General features: G+C 35.1%; 1 protein-coding gene across 17 annotated transcripts in view; it reads left to right on the top strand.

Moving 5' to 3' along the window:
• The window catches only part of PCDH15 (protocadherin related 15), a 712,410-nt gene that overhangs the window by 306,362 nt on the left and 389,880 nt on the right, over positions 1 to 16,168 (top strand). For 16 of the 17 annotated variants that reach the window (XM_061195806.1, XM_061195799.1, XM_061195791.1 and 13 more), the window contains one exon: positions 9,566 to 9,676. The exons of the other annotated variant lie outside the window; for it this stretch is intronic. In XM_061195806.1, the coding sequence (XP_061051789.1) occupies positions 9,566 to 9,676 (111 nt within the window). The remainder of the gene's footprint in view (positions 1 to 9,565; positions 9,677 to 16,168) is intronic. 17 annotated transcript variants of the gene reach the window in all.

Raw genomic sequence — 16,168 nt, 5'->3', positions numbered from 1 at the left:
GTTTGTTTTCCATCTGATGCTACGTTATTCATTAGCAGAAATCACAAATTAGTGACCTGGAGTTTCATTCAACTCACAAAATTTTGTTTGGCCACAAATTATTTTAAATAATTTCTGAGCCAAAATTTAAAAATCATGAAATTTCACATTCAAATTTAGTTTTCTCTTCTCTCTTAAGAAATAGATGTATGACAACCCTGGTCCTGATTTCCAATAAGACAGCATCAGCTAGAGTTGAATTAACGTTTTCCCGTTAAGCAAACTTCTATCACTTAGACAATATATGTATATCCATTTTTACCCTCATCACTTCACTCATTTACATTATCCAAGTCATCCTTGTAGAAATTTACAAATGTAACGTCTGCCTTACTGTTATACAAAGTATGTTTTAATTCTTCCCATCACTTTAAACACTGGCCTCTGGTGTTTCTGGTAAGAGAAGACAATGGAAATTTGAATTATGTTTCCAGTATGTAATGTGCCATTTTTCTTTGACTGTTTTCAAGATTTTTATTTTAATTTTGAGTGCTTGGCAACTTGACCATGGGAGCATGCCAGTGTATAGTTTTCTTTGTAATTGTCTTTTTTAAGGAGTTTTGCTGAACTCTAATCTCTGAATTTGTCTTTCACCAATTAAAGAAATTATCAGACACTATTGTTTAATATTTTCATGCCATTTCCCTGACTCTTCTCCCTCTGAGACTCCAATTACAGGCATATTAGGCATTTAAATACTGTTCCACAGGTACAGGCTCTGTTCATATATTTTCAACATATTTTAATCACTTGGTTGCAAGCTGGGTGTTTAGTATTGATCTATATTCAAAGTTACAGTGTTCTCTGCCATCTCCATTCTACTCTTAAAACTATCCAATGTATCCAATTGTCTTTTTTTATTTATTATTTTTTAAATTTCAGATAGTATAATCTTCAGGTCTAAATTTTCCATATTTTTACAGTTTTTATAGTTTGTAATTTTTGGTGAGTTTCCCATCTTTTGATTTATAGTGAGCCTATTGTTTTTACGCCTCTAAACATAGACATTGTTATAATAGCCGCTTTAAAAATCCTTGTCTGCCTGTCTAACTTTGGTCTTCCATTGATTTTCTCTCTTCTTGAAAAGAGATCACATTTTCTTGTTCATTATATGTCAAATTGTTCTGGACTCTATCCTGGATACTGTGAATGTTGTATTGTGGAGAGACTCTTGATTCTATTATACTACTCTGAGGAGATTTGTTTGTTTTTAATTTTAGCAGAGAACTTGGTTGCATTCAAACTGAAAACTCTTTCTCTTGGGTGCAGTTCAATTTTCAATTCAGTATATGTATTTTTTCTTAGTTGATCTGCTTGTAGTCGACCCCATACAGGTGTGGTTTCAAGATCAACTAGAGATCTGGACATAACTTATGCATGAAATTTTGTTCCTTCCCTTTCTGGCTCTCTCCTTTATAATATCCATCCCCCCTCACTTTCTGTCAGCTTTGGTTGTCCCAGAATCTATCCCTTTAGGTCAGAAAGACTTCAGGCTTTCTATCAGTTTTAACTGCCCGCTTGAGGTGCTAAATCAGCCTTCCCTCAGGCCAGCTACCATAAAACAGGAAACTCACCCATGTTGTCTTTTCTTTCAAGTGTCTAATCTCCTCCAGAATATGCCTGCTTTTCTTATCTCTCCAGGGATGCAGGGATGTCAGGTATTTTTGTTTGTTTGTTTTGTATTTTGTCCAGAGTTCACAGGTGTTATTTGTGGGAAGATTTAGTCCAGTGGGTCTTAGTCAGCCATATAGAAACAGAACACTTTATACCCAGTGAGTTTCTTTCTTCAATATACCTTTAGAAGACTAGTACTCTTACTCATTTTTGCTTCTGAACCACATTTAGGGCTTTCCTAAATATTACGCAATAGCAGCAATGATAGAAGTATTTCAAAGTTTTAACAGCAAAATAAGAACATACATTTATTTATTCCATGATTGTGCATCTACAGTGATAAATTGTCGGCTAGTTTTCCACCAGCACTATTTTGTAACCAGAAACACTGACATTTCAAATCAACTTCAGGATGGTTTCATTTATCTCTCTCCTTTAAAAAAGAGGATAACTCTTTCCAACAAAAGAACATAAGTGAGGATACCCTCATATTAATGTGTTCCTAAATATCAGAGAAGTAAAAATATAATATCACTTAAAATTATTGACTCATCAAATGTAGTAGTTACCAATTACCAGTACTATATGTCACCACCAATCCTTTAGACAAGGCTTGGTGATTAGCATAATGTATTAGTTATCTACTGTTGGATGACAAGCTTAGTGGTTTAAAACACACTTTCATTTTGTTCAGTTTCTGTGGCTTAAGAGTCTGGACACAGCTAAGCTGAACAGCTTAGGTTCTCATGTGGTTACAATCTACATGTTGCCCAGATTAGTTCTCATTGGAGGTTTGAGTAGGGAAGAATCCCCTACCAGGTAAACTCAGACTGCTGTTAGAATTAATTCCTTTATTGTTGTAGGACAGAGGGCCTTGGCCTCTTGCTATATGTTGGCTGGAGGCTGCTCTCAACTCTTAGAAACCACCCTTAGTTCCTTGACTGCTTACTTCCTTAAACCTGCAAGGAGAGTATCTAGAGCTAGTCTGCAAGATGGAGTCTTATATGACATAAGGCAATCACAAGAGTGACAGTTTATCACCTGTGCCATATCCTGTTGGTTAGAAGCAAGTCAGAGGTCCTTCCCACGCTCAAGGGGAGGGGATTACACAAAGGTATGAGTTGCTTATCAGCAAGTGGGGATAGAGAGGGCTCCCTTAAGAATCTGTCATACCTACTATAATGTTCAGCATTATTATCATCATTTTGAATGTCGTATAAACTGATCTACTTTGGAAAAGCACTTTTGAGTCTTTTTGTTTAAGTTTGTGGAAAAAAAAAATAGAGGAAATGATGGTTCTATTCTGGTTTTAATAGAGGATAAATTGAAAATAATCATTTGCATTATTAGGATCTTTTTTACCATACCTGTATTTCCTTTATGATATAGATGAACAATTATACTAGGAGATGTGGAATAAATAAGAATCAGACACTTTTACTCTCCAAAATAAAATTTAAAAAATTAAATTGCCAAATGTTGTAAACTCTTCACTGAAACAAAGCACTTTTATTTAACCTATTAAGAAAATCAGAAGAGTTTAAATTGCACTTTGTTTTGCCATTGTTTTTATTGAATTTTATCTAGAATAAAGAAAGAAGAAGTTTGGGGATGAAGAACTGCTTAACTGATTAACCAAATTTAAAGTGAAAGCATTTGTGTTATTTTCCAAAACTTTCTGGCTCTTCCTCTTTTTGGAGACGTGCCAGAAGTGAACTTTTTTGGGTTGGAGAAAATTACTTGCTCTGGCTAATGAGATACGGGCCCAAAGAATCAAATACAAGTCACCATTTCCCCTCCCACTGCTGCAGTGATTGGAGAAAAACATGTTGAGGTGAAACATGCATTAGCCCGAGTCCCTGAATGAAAACATAAACAGAGCCCACTTGCTGACATGTGTTAGTGTAGATATGTAGAATGGGTAAGAAATAAAAAGTTCTTATGTTAAAAAATTCTATTAATTTGGGGGTTTTATTCTTGCGTCATAACCTATCCTTTCTTGTCTGATATTTTCAGATGAAAATAATTTAGTAAATACCTCATTATTGGCATCCGCTAGAGAGTGAACTAAGAGGATTTGTACTATGCTCATCACAGTTACTGTAAAATACTATTTTTTTGTGCCTTCATTGTAATAAAAAGTAAGGCCATCTATAATACACTGAACAAATTATATTTTAAAACATGAAAAGAAAAGAAAAGAAAGGAAAAAGAAAGATTCAGGAAAAAAAAGGAGAATAAATTGTCATCACGTATTGTGTGGAATTTTTCATTTTGGGGAGTTTATCTTATTTGGAAAAAGGAAATTATTAATATAATAGGTATCATTTGGATATTTTATTTTTTAAATTTATTTAACACCTTTATTGGAGTATAAATGTTTTACAATGTTGTGTTAGTTTCTGCTTTATAACAAAGTGAATCAATTATACGTATACATATATCCCCACGTCTCTTCCCTCTTGTGTCTCCCTCCCTCCCTTCCCATCTCACCCCTCTAGGTGGTCACAAAGCATGAGCTTTGTGAACACTTGTGTTTAATTAGGTCATTGCCTAAAGTCCTTCTTTGTGTAAAACTTTGAACCCAGGTTGTTTAACTGTGAGTCTGTGACATTTTAAGTTTACAACATATGTACTTTTGAAGCCAAATAGAAACTTCTAAATACAATTTCCTATGAAATTGGTTAGAAGAAGGTGACATGAACTGCATTGTAATCTTTCCTTTACCCCTAAATGTGCATATACATATCTGTGTGTGTTTATGTGGCAGGGAGGAATGAGTGTGTATGAAGTAGAGAAACAATTATCAGAGTGTCGGTATTCTACTAGGAGCAAACTAATGTTGCTGCTCAAATCATAGTCCCTTTTGAGTAGACAAGGGCTACATGATCTTACTTAATCCTCCACTTTTCTCTTCAGGTAATTCAGATTAGGGGAGTCACACCAAACTATGGATGGTTCAGCAGCTAATGGCGTGGTGGCCTGATTAATCCGTGACAAGCTTAAGACCAGATAGAGACTGATTAGGACACAGAGTTGGTGCTGTTTATCCAAACTAAGAGATAAAGTCACAGTCCTGTTCAACATGAACAAATGGGGAAAGTCTGAAGAGAGAGAGAGATTAGAGGTGATGAAGGAAGAGAGAGAGGGGAGAGAGAGATTCCAAAAAAATGTAGAAAAACAATAATAAGAGAACTTAACAGCCTCTGAGAGACTGAGAGATGTTTTCCTTGTTACCTAAGTTCCCACCACTTCCCAGTTGCAGGCCAGTAAAGCATATTTGTACCTTGGTTCTGTCATTAGATAACCAGGAAATAGATATACACGTATATGTGTATGTGTGTGTCTGTGTGTGTGCAGGTCTCAAAAATAAATCTCTCTTCTTTTGAACTGAATTTCTAGTCCTTACAGTTGAACGGATAATATCAAAAACAATATTTGTAAATATAGCATAGGTATGAGAAGCCAAACAGAATCTTTTCTGCTTATTAGAAAATGATGAATTACCAGGGTTCTCAGCTGAGAACAAATAACGCTAAGTACCTCATATTCCATTTCCAGATCATCTCCAACTGTGGGGCCCAACACCTCCTTACAGGACTAGCAGAGAGGTGTCATTTTATCTACATTGGTACTGATTCAGCTTCCCACAGGTTAATAAAGAGGGCTGTGGGGGGATGGAATCAACTCTGGAGAAACACGGAATTGTTAGTGTCAACATTCCATCTCCCTTCTTTGCTTAAGTCAGTGTGAGTGTGTGTGTAAAGGGTGGGCATTACACATGCCTCCTATACTTTTTCTCATCCTTCCAACAGTGATAAAATCATTTAAACTGCCCTATGCCCTCATTTACTAAATGGAGAATTGCCCCTTGTCTGACAGTTACTGAGACACCAAACTGCCAGGGAGTTGTGAGTGGACCTTTCCTGATGCAGAGCAGATGTTTGGGGTCTGTGGGTATTAAGAGGCTTAGTCATTATTGGAATGACCTGATTAACACTGGGCAGGTAGAGGTCAGCATTTAAATTCAGCATTTAAATTCTCATCACCCAAAGAAACAAGTGCTAGTTTGTGCTTTACAGAGCAGTGTCCAAAATTAACAGAAAGAGGGCCAGGGCCTTATTTCCAAAAAATGTAGGTTGCTTAAGAAGAAGGATCTGACTGTGTTCCTACACCCCTCTCCTTTGTTGATGAATCAAATCTCTAAGGATGAGAGGAGAGGAAAATAAATGGTAGAGGAAGGGAGGGTGCAGACTCTACCTCCCTTTCCACCTCAAACAGTTCTTTGACAAGGGTATAAGACTGAGATACTCTTGATACACTGATACACACGCACACTCACACACACAGATATATCTATATCAGAGTTATGGGATCCTTCTGACATATTATTAAAGGAATCAGATTGAATTAGAAAAGCACAATTTTAGTAATTACTAAAATCGCAAAATATTCAATGCTCAACATGTTATTACCTTTGAGAGTCTTCACTCAAATTATATTTAAAAGTTCATTCCAATCTAACATCAAGTCAATTTGTTAACCTAACACAACTAGCTCCAAAATAAAGAAAAATGAAATAATTATCCATCCTAAAAATGTATTATAGGAGCTTATTATTGAGTTGAGATCACAAGCAAATGCTGAAACTCTTATATGCTTAACTTGGTCCTTTCTATCTTCTAGTCTAGTGTTTCTCAAAGTAAAACCTAAACTTTCTACATGAGAATCACCCAAGAGTTTTGTTAGAAATATAGACTTCTGAGAATTTCTGGAATTTGGAGGAATAGACTTGGAATCTGCAATCTAAGTGATACATTTCTATGATCCTTATATACTCTAAACTTTGAAAATCATTGTCACATTGCCTTATCATATAATAATTTAAAAAAACAACTATATTTTCTTACTAAATTTTGCTCTTTTTTTCCTCCTTAGGTAGAGCTTTAGAAATAGCATTACAGCAGGGCATTTACTTTGAGTTGATCTGATCCAGTATTCTTTTTGCTAGAGGAAAAATAAAGAGCACCCTAAACATTTATCCACATTTTGTTTCTAATTTTTCTCATGATTATTATTCTGTTTTTTCAAGACAGAATGGATACTTTATAAATACTTGTTTCATTAATAAATTAGTTAATTTTAACACAAAGGCTTTTCATATGCAATAATTTATAAACAACATTGATCATAAAGCAGATATTCTCCTTATGTTTCTTGGAACATAAGTATTTATGAAACTCCTAGCAAAATGAAAATCTCAGATATCTATAAAAGATGGACTTAGCTAATAAGAATTAGATTTAATTAAAAAATGTTCTTAAGAACAATATAATCCTTAATTACTAACTACAATGCTTATAATAATTCTACAAATATCCAATGAAAATTATCAACTAAAATAGGATCACAAACATCCATTACGTTACTTGGTTAGAAACATAAATGTAAGTATTTCCACATCATAGACTGAGATCCTTGAGAAATCTGTGAGGGAAAGCAGAAAATACACAAATAACAAATGCTGTTTGGAAAAAATAATGTAACATAAGAGCAAAGATTTAATCCTAAATTGGATGACAAAGAAGATTTTACCGAATAAGATTTGCAGGATTTATAATCCAGAGAAATGAGGGATAGAATGTTTAGGCAGGAGAAAATTAAAAGCAGATGTCACCTGCAAAGAGTCATGGCATAAATGGAAAAGAGAGGGGACTACATGATGAGGACACATAGGCAGGAGATAATCATGTATCAAAGTGCTTTCAGCTGCAAATAATAGAAAACTGAATTTAAAGTGACTTTGCCAACAAAGTCATGTATTATCTCTTGTAACAGGTTGTTCAGAGAAGGGGAGGTATCAGGATTTGTTAAGCAACTCAGAGATATCACAGAGCCAGCTTCTTTCCATTTTCTGCTCTTCCATTTTCAGCATTTTGTTTACTTCTAGATTAACTGTTTCAGTAGTTCCAAAATGGCTGCTGACGGTTCCAGGTTTTACATCCTTATAGAAGCATCTGTAAGCAGAAAAGGGAACACTTTTTTTCTTGTCTCTCTCTCTCTCTTTACAATTAAGAAAAATTCTTCAGATTATTTAGAATTAGATCTCACGTACATTTCCAAAACAATCACTGGCAAGGAGTGTGGATTTTCAATGCTAGGATTAGATTTGTCAAAACTCACCCCACTTAGGGGCATAGCCTCCCCTAAAGCACAAAGCCACCAATTATCTGAACTCATTTGGAGTTCTGACTCCAAGGATGAGGTGGCATTTTGGTAAGCAACCCGCCGTATATTTCATAAATATGCTAGAATTGATATATGTCTCTACAGTTATTGAGTCTTTGAAAGTTAACAACCCTATAACAACACACTGAATTGTGTTTTACAGTGTATATGGCAATTATTAACTAAAGTATTCCCCATAACTAACTTAGATATTTAGATTAAACAATTTTTACTCTCCCTGGCATAGTTTAGAGTCCCGCAGGGTTTAAATAGGCAAAAATTTAGGGAAAATGTCAAACGCCTGTTTTTAATTGTAAATATCTTTTATGGTACATTTTCTATATTTATGTTTTAAAATGTTACTTTTTAAATGACTGAATCCAAGAAAGACCTGCAAAGCCAATTGCATGAACACAGAATAAATCATTAAAAAATATCTATCAATTGTATACTCTGTGTGTGTGTACAAGAAAGAGAGGGGGTCATGGAAGGAGGGAGAAAAAGATGGAGAGGGAGAGATCACAACTCTAGATATTGAAGGTTAATTTGCCCACATTTCCCCAAATGAACTTGAGATAGAAGATTTGAGTCAGCTGTTCTCTCATTAACTCTGTTTCTAAGTAACTCCCCTTGTGTCAGCTGAGTGTATAAACACAGACACACACAGACAGGCATGCACACACTCTTTCTTCCTTCCCTTCCCCTCTTCTTCTGCTTTCCTCCTCCTGCTTTGCCTCTGCCCCACCTCCTCCTCCTTTTTCTGAAGTAAGAATCTAAATATTTCATCTGCTGCCCACGATCACATGCACGCGTACCACTGCACAAAACAATCAACCAAAAAAGTTCCAATATTAAAAGTAAAACTGATTTGTTGTCATAATTTAAAGACTATTTTATCAGTCTTCAAAATGGCACTAAAACACAAAAGTGATGTAAGGTCTTTTTAAGGCTGAGAGACAGAGCTTATAAATTATATTCCCTTGAGGAATGACTATACTGTCTTACAGTGAGGGCTGCTCATGCCAAAGCAGTATTGCTGGAAGGCACTTTGGAAGTTGCCCTTATAACCTGCATGTTGCCAAGAAGAAACTCAACCCCTGTCAGGATAGGAGACTTAACTAATGAACAGCAGTTTTGAGGCTTGGAAAAACAAACAAAACAAAACAAACAAACAAACAAAAAACAACCTACAGCACATTCTTTTTCACAAAAACACAAACTTTCAAGTTAATAGTTGTATTTAATACAGTACTTGAAAATACTGAGAATACAGAATGGGCACCAATGTCAAAAAGGGATATTATGTAGAAATCACAAATTGCAATCTTTGAACTCTTTGGTGATTAAAAAAAAAATTGTGAAAAGATAATATGGTAATAGGAAAGATTTTTCAGATATCTGGGCTTAGAAGTATCCCAGGACTGTTGATGGGTAACCCTAATAATATATGAAAAACTTACAAGAAGTAAGTTTCCTGGTTATCATTATCAAAAGTGAGACCTATTGATCAGAGTGACAAGTTTTTGGAAATAAGAATATTAAATCTGAAGCTTACACTCACATCCTGTTTTCAGATGATGAACATGTTGTCTATAACTTTCAAGGGGACTAAACTGAAATATAAGATTGTCTAATTCATCTTATGTTCAGATGATCTCAAATGTGTATCTTTACCTATTTGCAGACGTCCAATGACACCTTTGAAATTCCCCTTATGTTGACCGGAAATGTAGTGTTAAGGAAGAGGCTCAACTACGAAGACAAGACTCGCTACTTTGTCATCATCCAAGCTAATGTGAGTGTTTAATTTCTCTTACTTTCCTCTTCTGAATTTATGAAGTACAGAACTTGCCCAGAATGTATGTGCTCACTGTAATTTGCGGCCTCAACAGGGTAGCCCTGCGCTCAGTGTAATTTGTATATTATAGTCTTCTGAATAGGAAATGGGATGGAATGGGGTAGGAAGATTATTCCCACTCACTGTATTCTTCACTCTTTGAATCACTCATACACTTCAATAATTTGTTTTTAGCTCATACTGAAGTATTTCTCAAAGCATGATCCACCGAATGACTGCAGCAGAATCACCTTGGGAGTGTGTAAAAAATGCAGATTCCTGGACACAATCTCAGACCCTCTGAATAAAAATTTCAGAAGGTAGAAGTGGAATACCTGCATTTTTTATTAGCTCCCCAGGGGACTTCAAAGTACACTAAAGGTAGAGAACTGTTGAATCATTTATTGAATCATTTATCTTTTATTGAGTAGTTGCTCACTACATATAAGCTACTATGATCATAACCCACATATATGGACAGCAGTAACAGAAAACCTGAAAAACAATTGCTTGTATAACATTATTATTATTATTGTCATTATCATTATTATTTTAATAAAATTCTTAGATTTATGTGGTTCAAGAGTTGATTTGATAGTTCAGGTATATCACCAAAGACTCAGGTTCCTTCTGTCCTTAAAATCCGTCCTTCCCTGAAATTTGGTTGTTTTTCCAATGCCTTATCTCCCATTTGCAGTTGTGATGCTTATGGCTCTGGTGCTAGTGAATACCAGCACCATAAGCATCACGACTGCAATTCAAGTCTGAGTATAAGGGTGGTAAAACTAGGACTTCTTATGTTCATTGATTCTGTCTGCTTTTATCTGAGAGGAAGCTCTTTCCCACCCAGCTTCCCCACACAGAACAGGAATATGAGTCAGCATAGCAGACGGTAAAGTTAAGGAAGTCTGTAGGTGGTAAAGGGGAATGAGACAATCATCTCTGGATGACAAGCAAGTATGGGTCATCTCCTGGGGCTGGGCATATTGAAATAAAAATAATAATTTGTTAGGAAGGAGGAGAGTTGGGCTAGCATTTTAGTAAAAAAAATCTAACAAGGCTGGCGACAGATAGCATCTAACATTGAAAAAATTCCTATAATAAGTGGCAGGGCCATGTTCTGAAAAGGTAGTTAGACTCTGAAGCCAGCCTGTACCTTTAATAACCCCTAAGCATTGTAATCATATTTTTATAGCTGAACAGAAAGACAGGAGGGAGTGGCAAAAGGAAATATCCTCCATCAGCTGTTCTGAACAAGTTTATATGCAAGAAATTATCGCTAAGTGGCCATGTTTTGTCTTTTTTAGAGATATTTCAGCAGAAAGGACACGCATGTTTACATATATAGTATATGTGTGTGGGTAGATATAGATAGAAATCTAGTTTTTTGAAGACAGATTTCTAGACTTTCATTCAAAATACTTGTTTTGTTTTGTTTCTTTTTTTCCAATTCAATGTGGGTTGTCTTAGGGCTCAGTAGCAGAGACTAGAGTAGAAACTGTGGACCTAGGAAAAAGTAAAATCTCTTAAAGAGGGCCCCTCATAATTCCTCAAAAACACTGAACCCCTTTTTTTCCTATGTAAATGAAAATGTGGTGAAAAGGTACAATTTTCCTTTCTGACTCAGAATCTCTAATAAAATTTACAGAAAAGTCAGATTGCTATGGAATGTATTTGAAAGCTAATTTTTATTGTGCTATTTAAAATGAGGTTTTTTTTTTTAAAGAAATGTAAAATAAAATAAATCTTCTGACTTGCCATCTACTTTAAACTATTTATAAAGACATCTGGGACAATTCGAATCCAATTTGCTAGACTACTCATAACTGGGGAAAGACTGATAAGATTTTAGCATTTCAAGGATAAAATTATAAAATAACAGGATATACGTGGATCCTCAAAAGGAAGGAATGGAATTGGTGAGAAATTGAATGAAGACTTGAATTTATCTGTAATAGTAATTTTTATATAAATGTAAATTATGCAATACAAAATGTGAATGCTAAATATAGGAAGTTATAAGATTTTTAGTGTTTTTAAAAGTTTTCAGATTATATCCTTTTAAAAGTTATATAATATACCAAAATTAGGATATATCACAATTTATTCAACTATACTTAAGGTTTTTTTGGTTTTTGGCACAGAACTGATAGCTAATCTCATGATTCTCCTGAGAGGCAGGGAGTATAGTATAGTGGTAAAAGCATGAATTCTAGAACCACATTGCCCAAATTCAAATCCTAGTTCTGCCATTTCCTAGCGTGTGACTTTTGGTATACTCTGTATGTCAGTTTTCTAAGTAGTAAAATGGGGATATTAATGAAATATACCACATAGGGTTCTTGTGAGGATTAGCAAGTTAGCAAACAAAAATGTACTTAAACTAATGCTTGGAATATATTCTGATACCATTACAATATTACATCAACCTCTTAAGTACCAGTACTTGTTCATGAATAGATAATTAAAAGATAAAGTTACTATGAGAAAAATTGTATATATTCATGTATATATGTATATACATACATATATATACATAAACTTTTCATCTTAGTAGGTAATGCCATATTATCTTCCAAATTGTTGCAGCACATCACATTCCCACAAGTTATAAAGAAAAATGCCTATTTCCTCTACATTTTAGATATATAACTTACTTAAGACAGTGGCTTGCTGGAGCTGAGAAGATGGCTCATGCTTGTTTTGAGGGCCAATTTTGGGCATCTCTTTCCAACTCCAAGTACAGTGACCTCATTTGTGGCCATGGTGGGAGATATTTACAGTATGGAAAGTGACAAATGCTCCAAGTCATGTTCTTGGGGGTCCTGTGGTATGGCCATGGCTGCGGCAGCTTGGCACGGGATCTCAGTTCCCCGATCAGGGATTCAACCCTGGCTGCAGCACTGCCCTGGCTTTTGTTCCCTTTGGAAAGGAATTTCAGTAAAGAGACGGAAAATAGTGAAGTAGGTAAAGTGTTTATTAAGAGAGGAATATTGTGGATAGACACATGGGCAGGCTCAGTAAGAGTCATATCTTTGGGAAGTTTAAATCATTTATAAGGGGGCAGGCTTCCAGGTCTTTGTTTTCCTCTGACCAGTCGTCTTGCTTTTACCGCTGTCTGATTTGTCTCAGGGCCCTCCCCATGTGCCTTCGCCTGCTTTAGTCAAGATGGATTTCAGTGTGAGGGGCTCTGGGAAGTTAGCAAAACTTACTGTGGTCTGGCACCCCCTCTCCTGAGGAAACTTTCTGTGCAAGTGTAATTTGGGAGGTCTCCCTGACCCCAAGAATAAGGAATTTGTGACCTCCTTATCTTTTACCCCAGGAAGACTTAGCCCCTCCCTCCCCTGCCATTACTGTTATCTTACAGTGTCCACAGGAGACAAAGTCCAGCTATTCATCCTGTTCCTGTTGTTATTTCTATCTCAAAGTATAAACAGGAGGCTAGTTGTAAATGTCTTGCCTGGGACCCATCTATCTCATGCATGCCTCAGTCAGGACTTCTTGTCTCAGTTGGCTGTTAAACATTTACTGCCTCATATGTATCAATATCTATACAATTTATATTCTTATATTTATATAGAATAATGATACCCATATATTAAAATATCTTTTAATTATTATTTTATATTGTTCTTTGTAGTTATTATTATTTTATTGATGGTACGTAAACCAATGTACAATGTAAACTATGTCAATTAAAAACCTACTTATTATCTTGGAGTCATAAGAAGAGCTGAAATATAAGCAATCAATTTGGACTTGAAAGTAGATGGTTTCTAAGAAGCTAGAGGTCTGATGATAAATTACTGAACATTACTCAGATTTGGCCTGGCTTTGCTTAGAGTACAAAGATTTGATTGATTTGCAAAAGGAATCATTCAAATTTCATGTAGTTGTGAGCATGTTATGATTTTTTATCCATGTGAACATGTTATGATTCTTAAATAAATTGGAAGAGTTTTGGGTGACCCACATTAGAAAACTTGTCACTTATTTCCTTTAGAATTTTTGCAACAGTATTACCCACACCATTTTTAAAAAAATATGAATAGCCAATAAGGCAATGAAATTCCAGAAAAAAGGAGAAAAAAATCTAAGAAAGGAAGTTCAGAGAAGTGCAAAAGTCAGGGGTTTCCTTTTGTTGAAACTTCTGATACATTCTGTCACCACAAACTCCAATTTTGATGTTACCCTAAATCATAAAAAAATCAAACCCATCTCTATACATCGATATCTTCAAGCCAACTCTTTCTGTATTACCGTTATCCTGAGGGAAATCCTAAGGGCTCTTAACTACTCAAGAGCCCTTAAATAATTGTCAGAAAGAAAAGATTTACATTTCATTAAGACTCATAGCAAGAATACTTTTTGAATTATTCTATCAATTAGCAGTGCTATTCCATATTTTCACAAACATCAAAAATCTAGAGGAGGGACATAACTATCTTTCATAACAAGATACTGTATTTAAAAAATATATGATACTATATCTTTCTCAGCTCTCTCTTTTCTCTTAATGGACTCGAATATGCAAAAAAAGTGTGTAAACTGTAGGGATGAAAAACATTTTCCTTCTTCCCTTCCAGTTTCTGTTGACCTAAAATAAATAGACTGCCAGTTATTTCTCCAGCAAAAATGGGTTTATTTGGGATAAGAAGGGAATTGCAATTTGGGGTCTACAACCACGGTGAGCCATGTGCAAGTCCCTACAAAACAAGAGAAGGAGAGAAAGGGGGAGATAAGAAGTTGGGAGAGCTATAGTAAACAGAGACCATGGCTTTTCATTAGCTGAGCTGTTGTAAGGATGGAAGAGGAGGCATTCTTCTTCCTGTTGAGCTGTGCTGTCCTTGCAAGGTGTGAGAGCTCCCCCTTCTGGTCTCCTGACTCTATTTAACTGAAGTTTCTTGAATTTTTTACAGTTCTTTGGCTGGCCTAAAAATTAAATTAACATAACACAGATTAACAAGAGAAAAACAAATTTAATAATGTATGTGTAGGAGCTCCATAAAAAAATATGAGACTGAAAAAAGTGACCAAAGCAGGCTGTTTTTTTGACAAGGAAACTACAAATTTGTGAAGAATTTGCAAGGCAAAGAGGTTTGGGCTCATGGTATCAAATTAGAAGGTACAGTGGTACTTTCACACAGCCTCTTGGCCCTAAGTTCCCTATTTCTGGTGATAATGATGCCCTCTATTCTCCTGGCACAGGGAGAGTCCTTTTCACATGGAAGATCTATGTCCTGCTTTCAGGGGGACAAAGGATGATCAAAACGTCCTCCTTGCACTGGCTGTTTCTTAAGAAACTTTAATGTAAAATACTCAGTATGCCAATGTAGCATATTTTGGGGTGGCATATTCTGCTCTTCTTCAAAACATTGCAGTTATATAAGTTTGGATATAAAAATTACTTTCTATACTTTCATATTTCAAACTATATAAACCACTTTTCAGAATAACCCCTATCCTGACCTTTCCTCATATCTACCTCCTACTGATATGTGGAATAAGTGCTAATATTACAACCATTGTTTTTAGTTTTGCCAGTTTCTTGGGCATATTCTGGAGAGTAAGACTGAAATAGGAGGATAGTTGTTGATGGTTTAAGAACTATTTATAAAATTTTCAAGTAATGAAGATATTGCTTGAAAATTTTATAAGTAAGCAAAACGATACTATTCTGTTTACTAGTATGCATAAAAACTAAGGAAAATCAGTTAAGCAAAAAAGACACTTTCAAGAAAAAAAAAAAGAAAAGAAAAAAAAGAACACACTTCTAAAGTGATTTAGACCCAGGCAAACTTGTTGCTGTTATTTTCTTTTTTGAATAAAGAAATCTAACAGCATCAAGTTACTAGGGTAAGTTTTAAAATTTCAGTTTGTGATAGTCCATCTTTCATTGGTGAACAGAAGCAAGACAGATACCTCCAAGGTCTTAGGTAACTGAGTTAGAGTCAAAAGACTCAAGGCAACTCTAATTATGTTGCCTTTTTTTTTTTTTTCTTTCTCTACTGCAAATACCAGATAAGGTAATGAAAGAGTATTTAATATATGTATCTATGAGTGAGTCTGGTAGATGCCTTTAGCCATTTTGTTAACTACAAACTACTTGAATACTAAGCATGTAAGTGTTAGAAGTCTCTTTATTCCAAGGCTCCTATGACATTGCCTCAAAAATAAATCTGAACATCAGCATTTTTGTCTCATACTCATTTTAAAACCAGGTTTCATATAATTTCACAGTATTTGTTAGAGTCCAGATTTTTCCTGGCTCCGCTCCACATAACCAATATTTGACTTAATACAGTTCTAAATATAGAGCAGATACTGAATGAATTAAAAATCAGCATTTATCTCTAGTTTGATCAGAGAATAGTACGCAATTAAACTATTTTATAGCAAGAAAGCCTTTCCATTGAGATGAAGGAATTGAAGTCTTATCAGTTGATGGTT

This window comes from Eubalaena glacialis, chromosome 1 (assembly GCF_028564815.1).
Source record: "Eubalaena glacialis isolate mEubGla1 chromosome 1, mEubGla1.1.hap2.+ XY, whole genome shotgun sequence".
Classification (NCBI taxonomy): domain Eukaryota; kingdom Metazoa; phylum Chordata; class Mammalia; order Artiodactyla; family Balaenidae; genus Eubalaena; species Eubalaena glacialis.
Note: the sequence above shows the minus strand (reverse complement) of the source record. Positions and strands in the feature narration are given on the sequence as shown.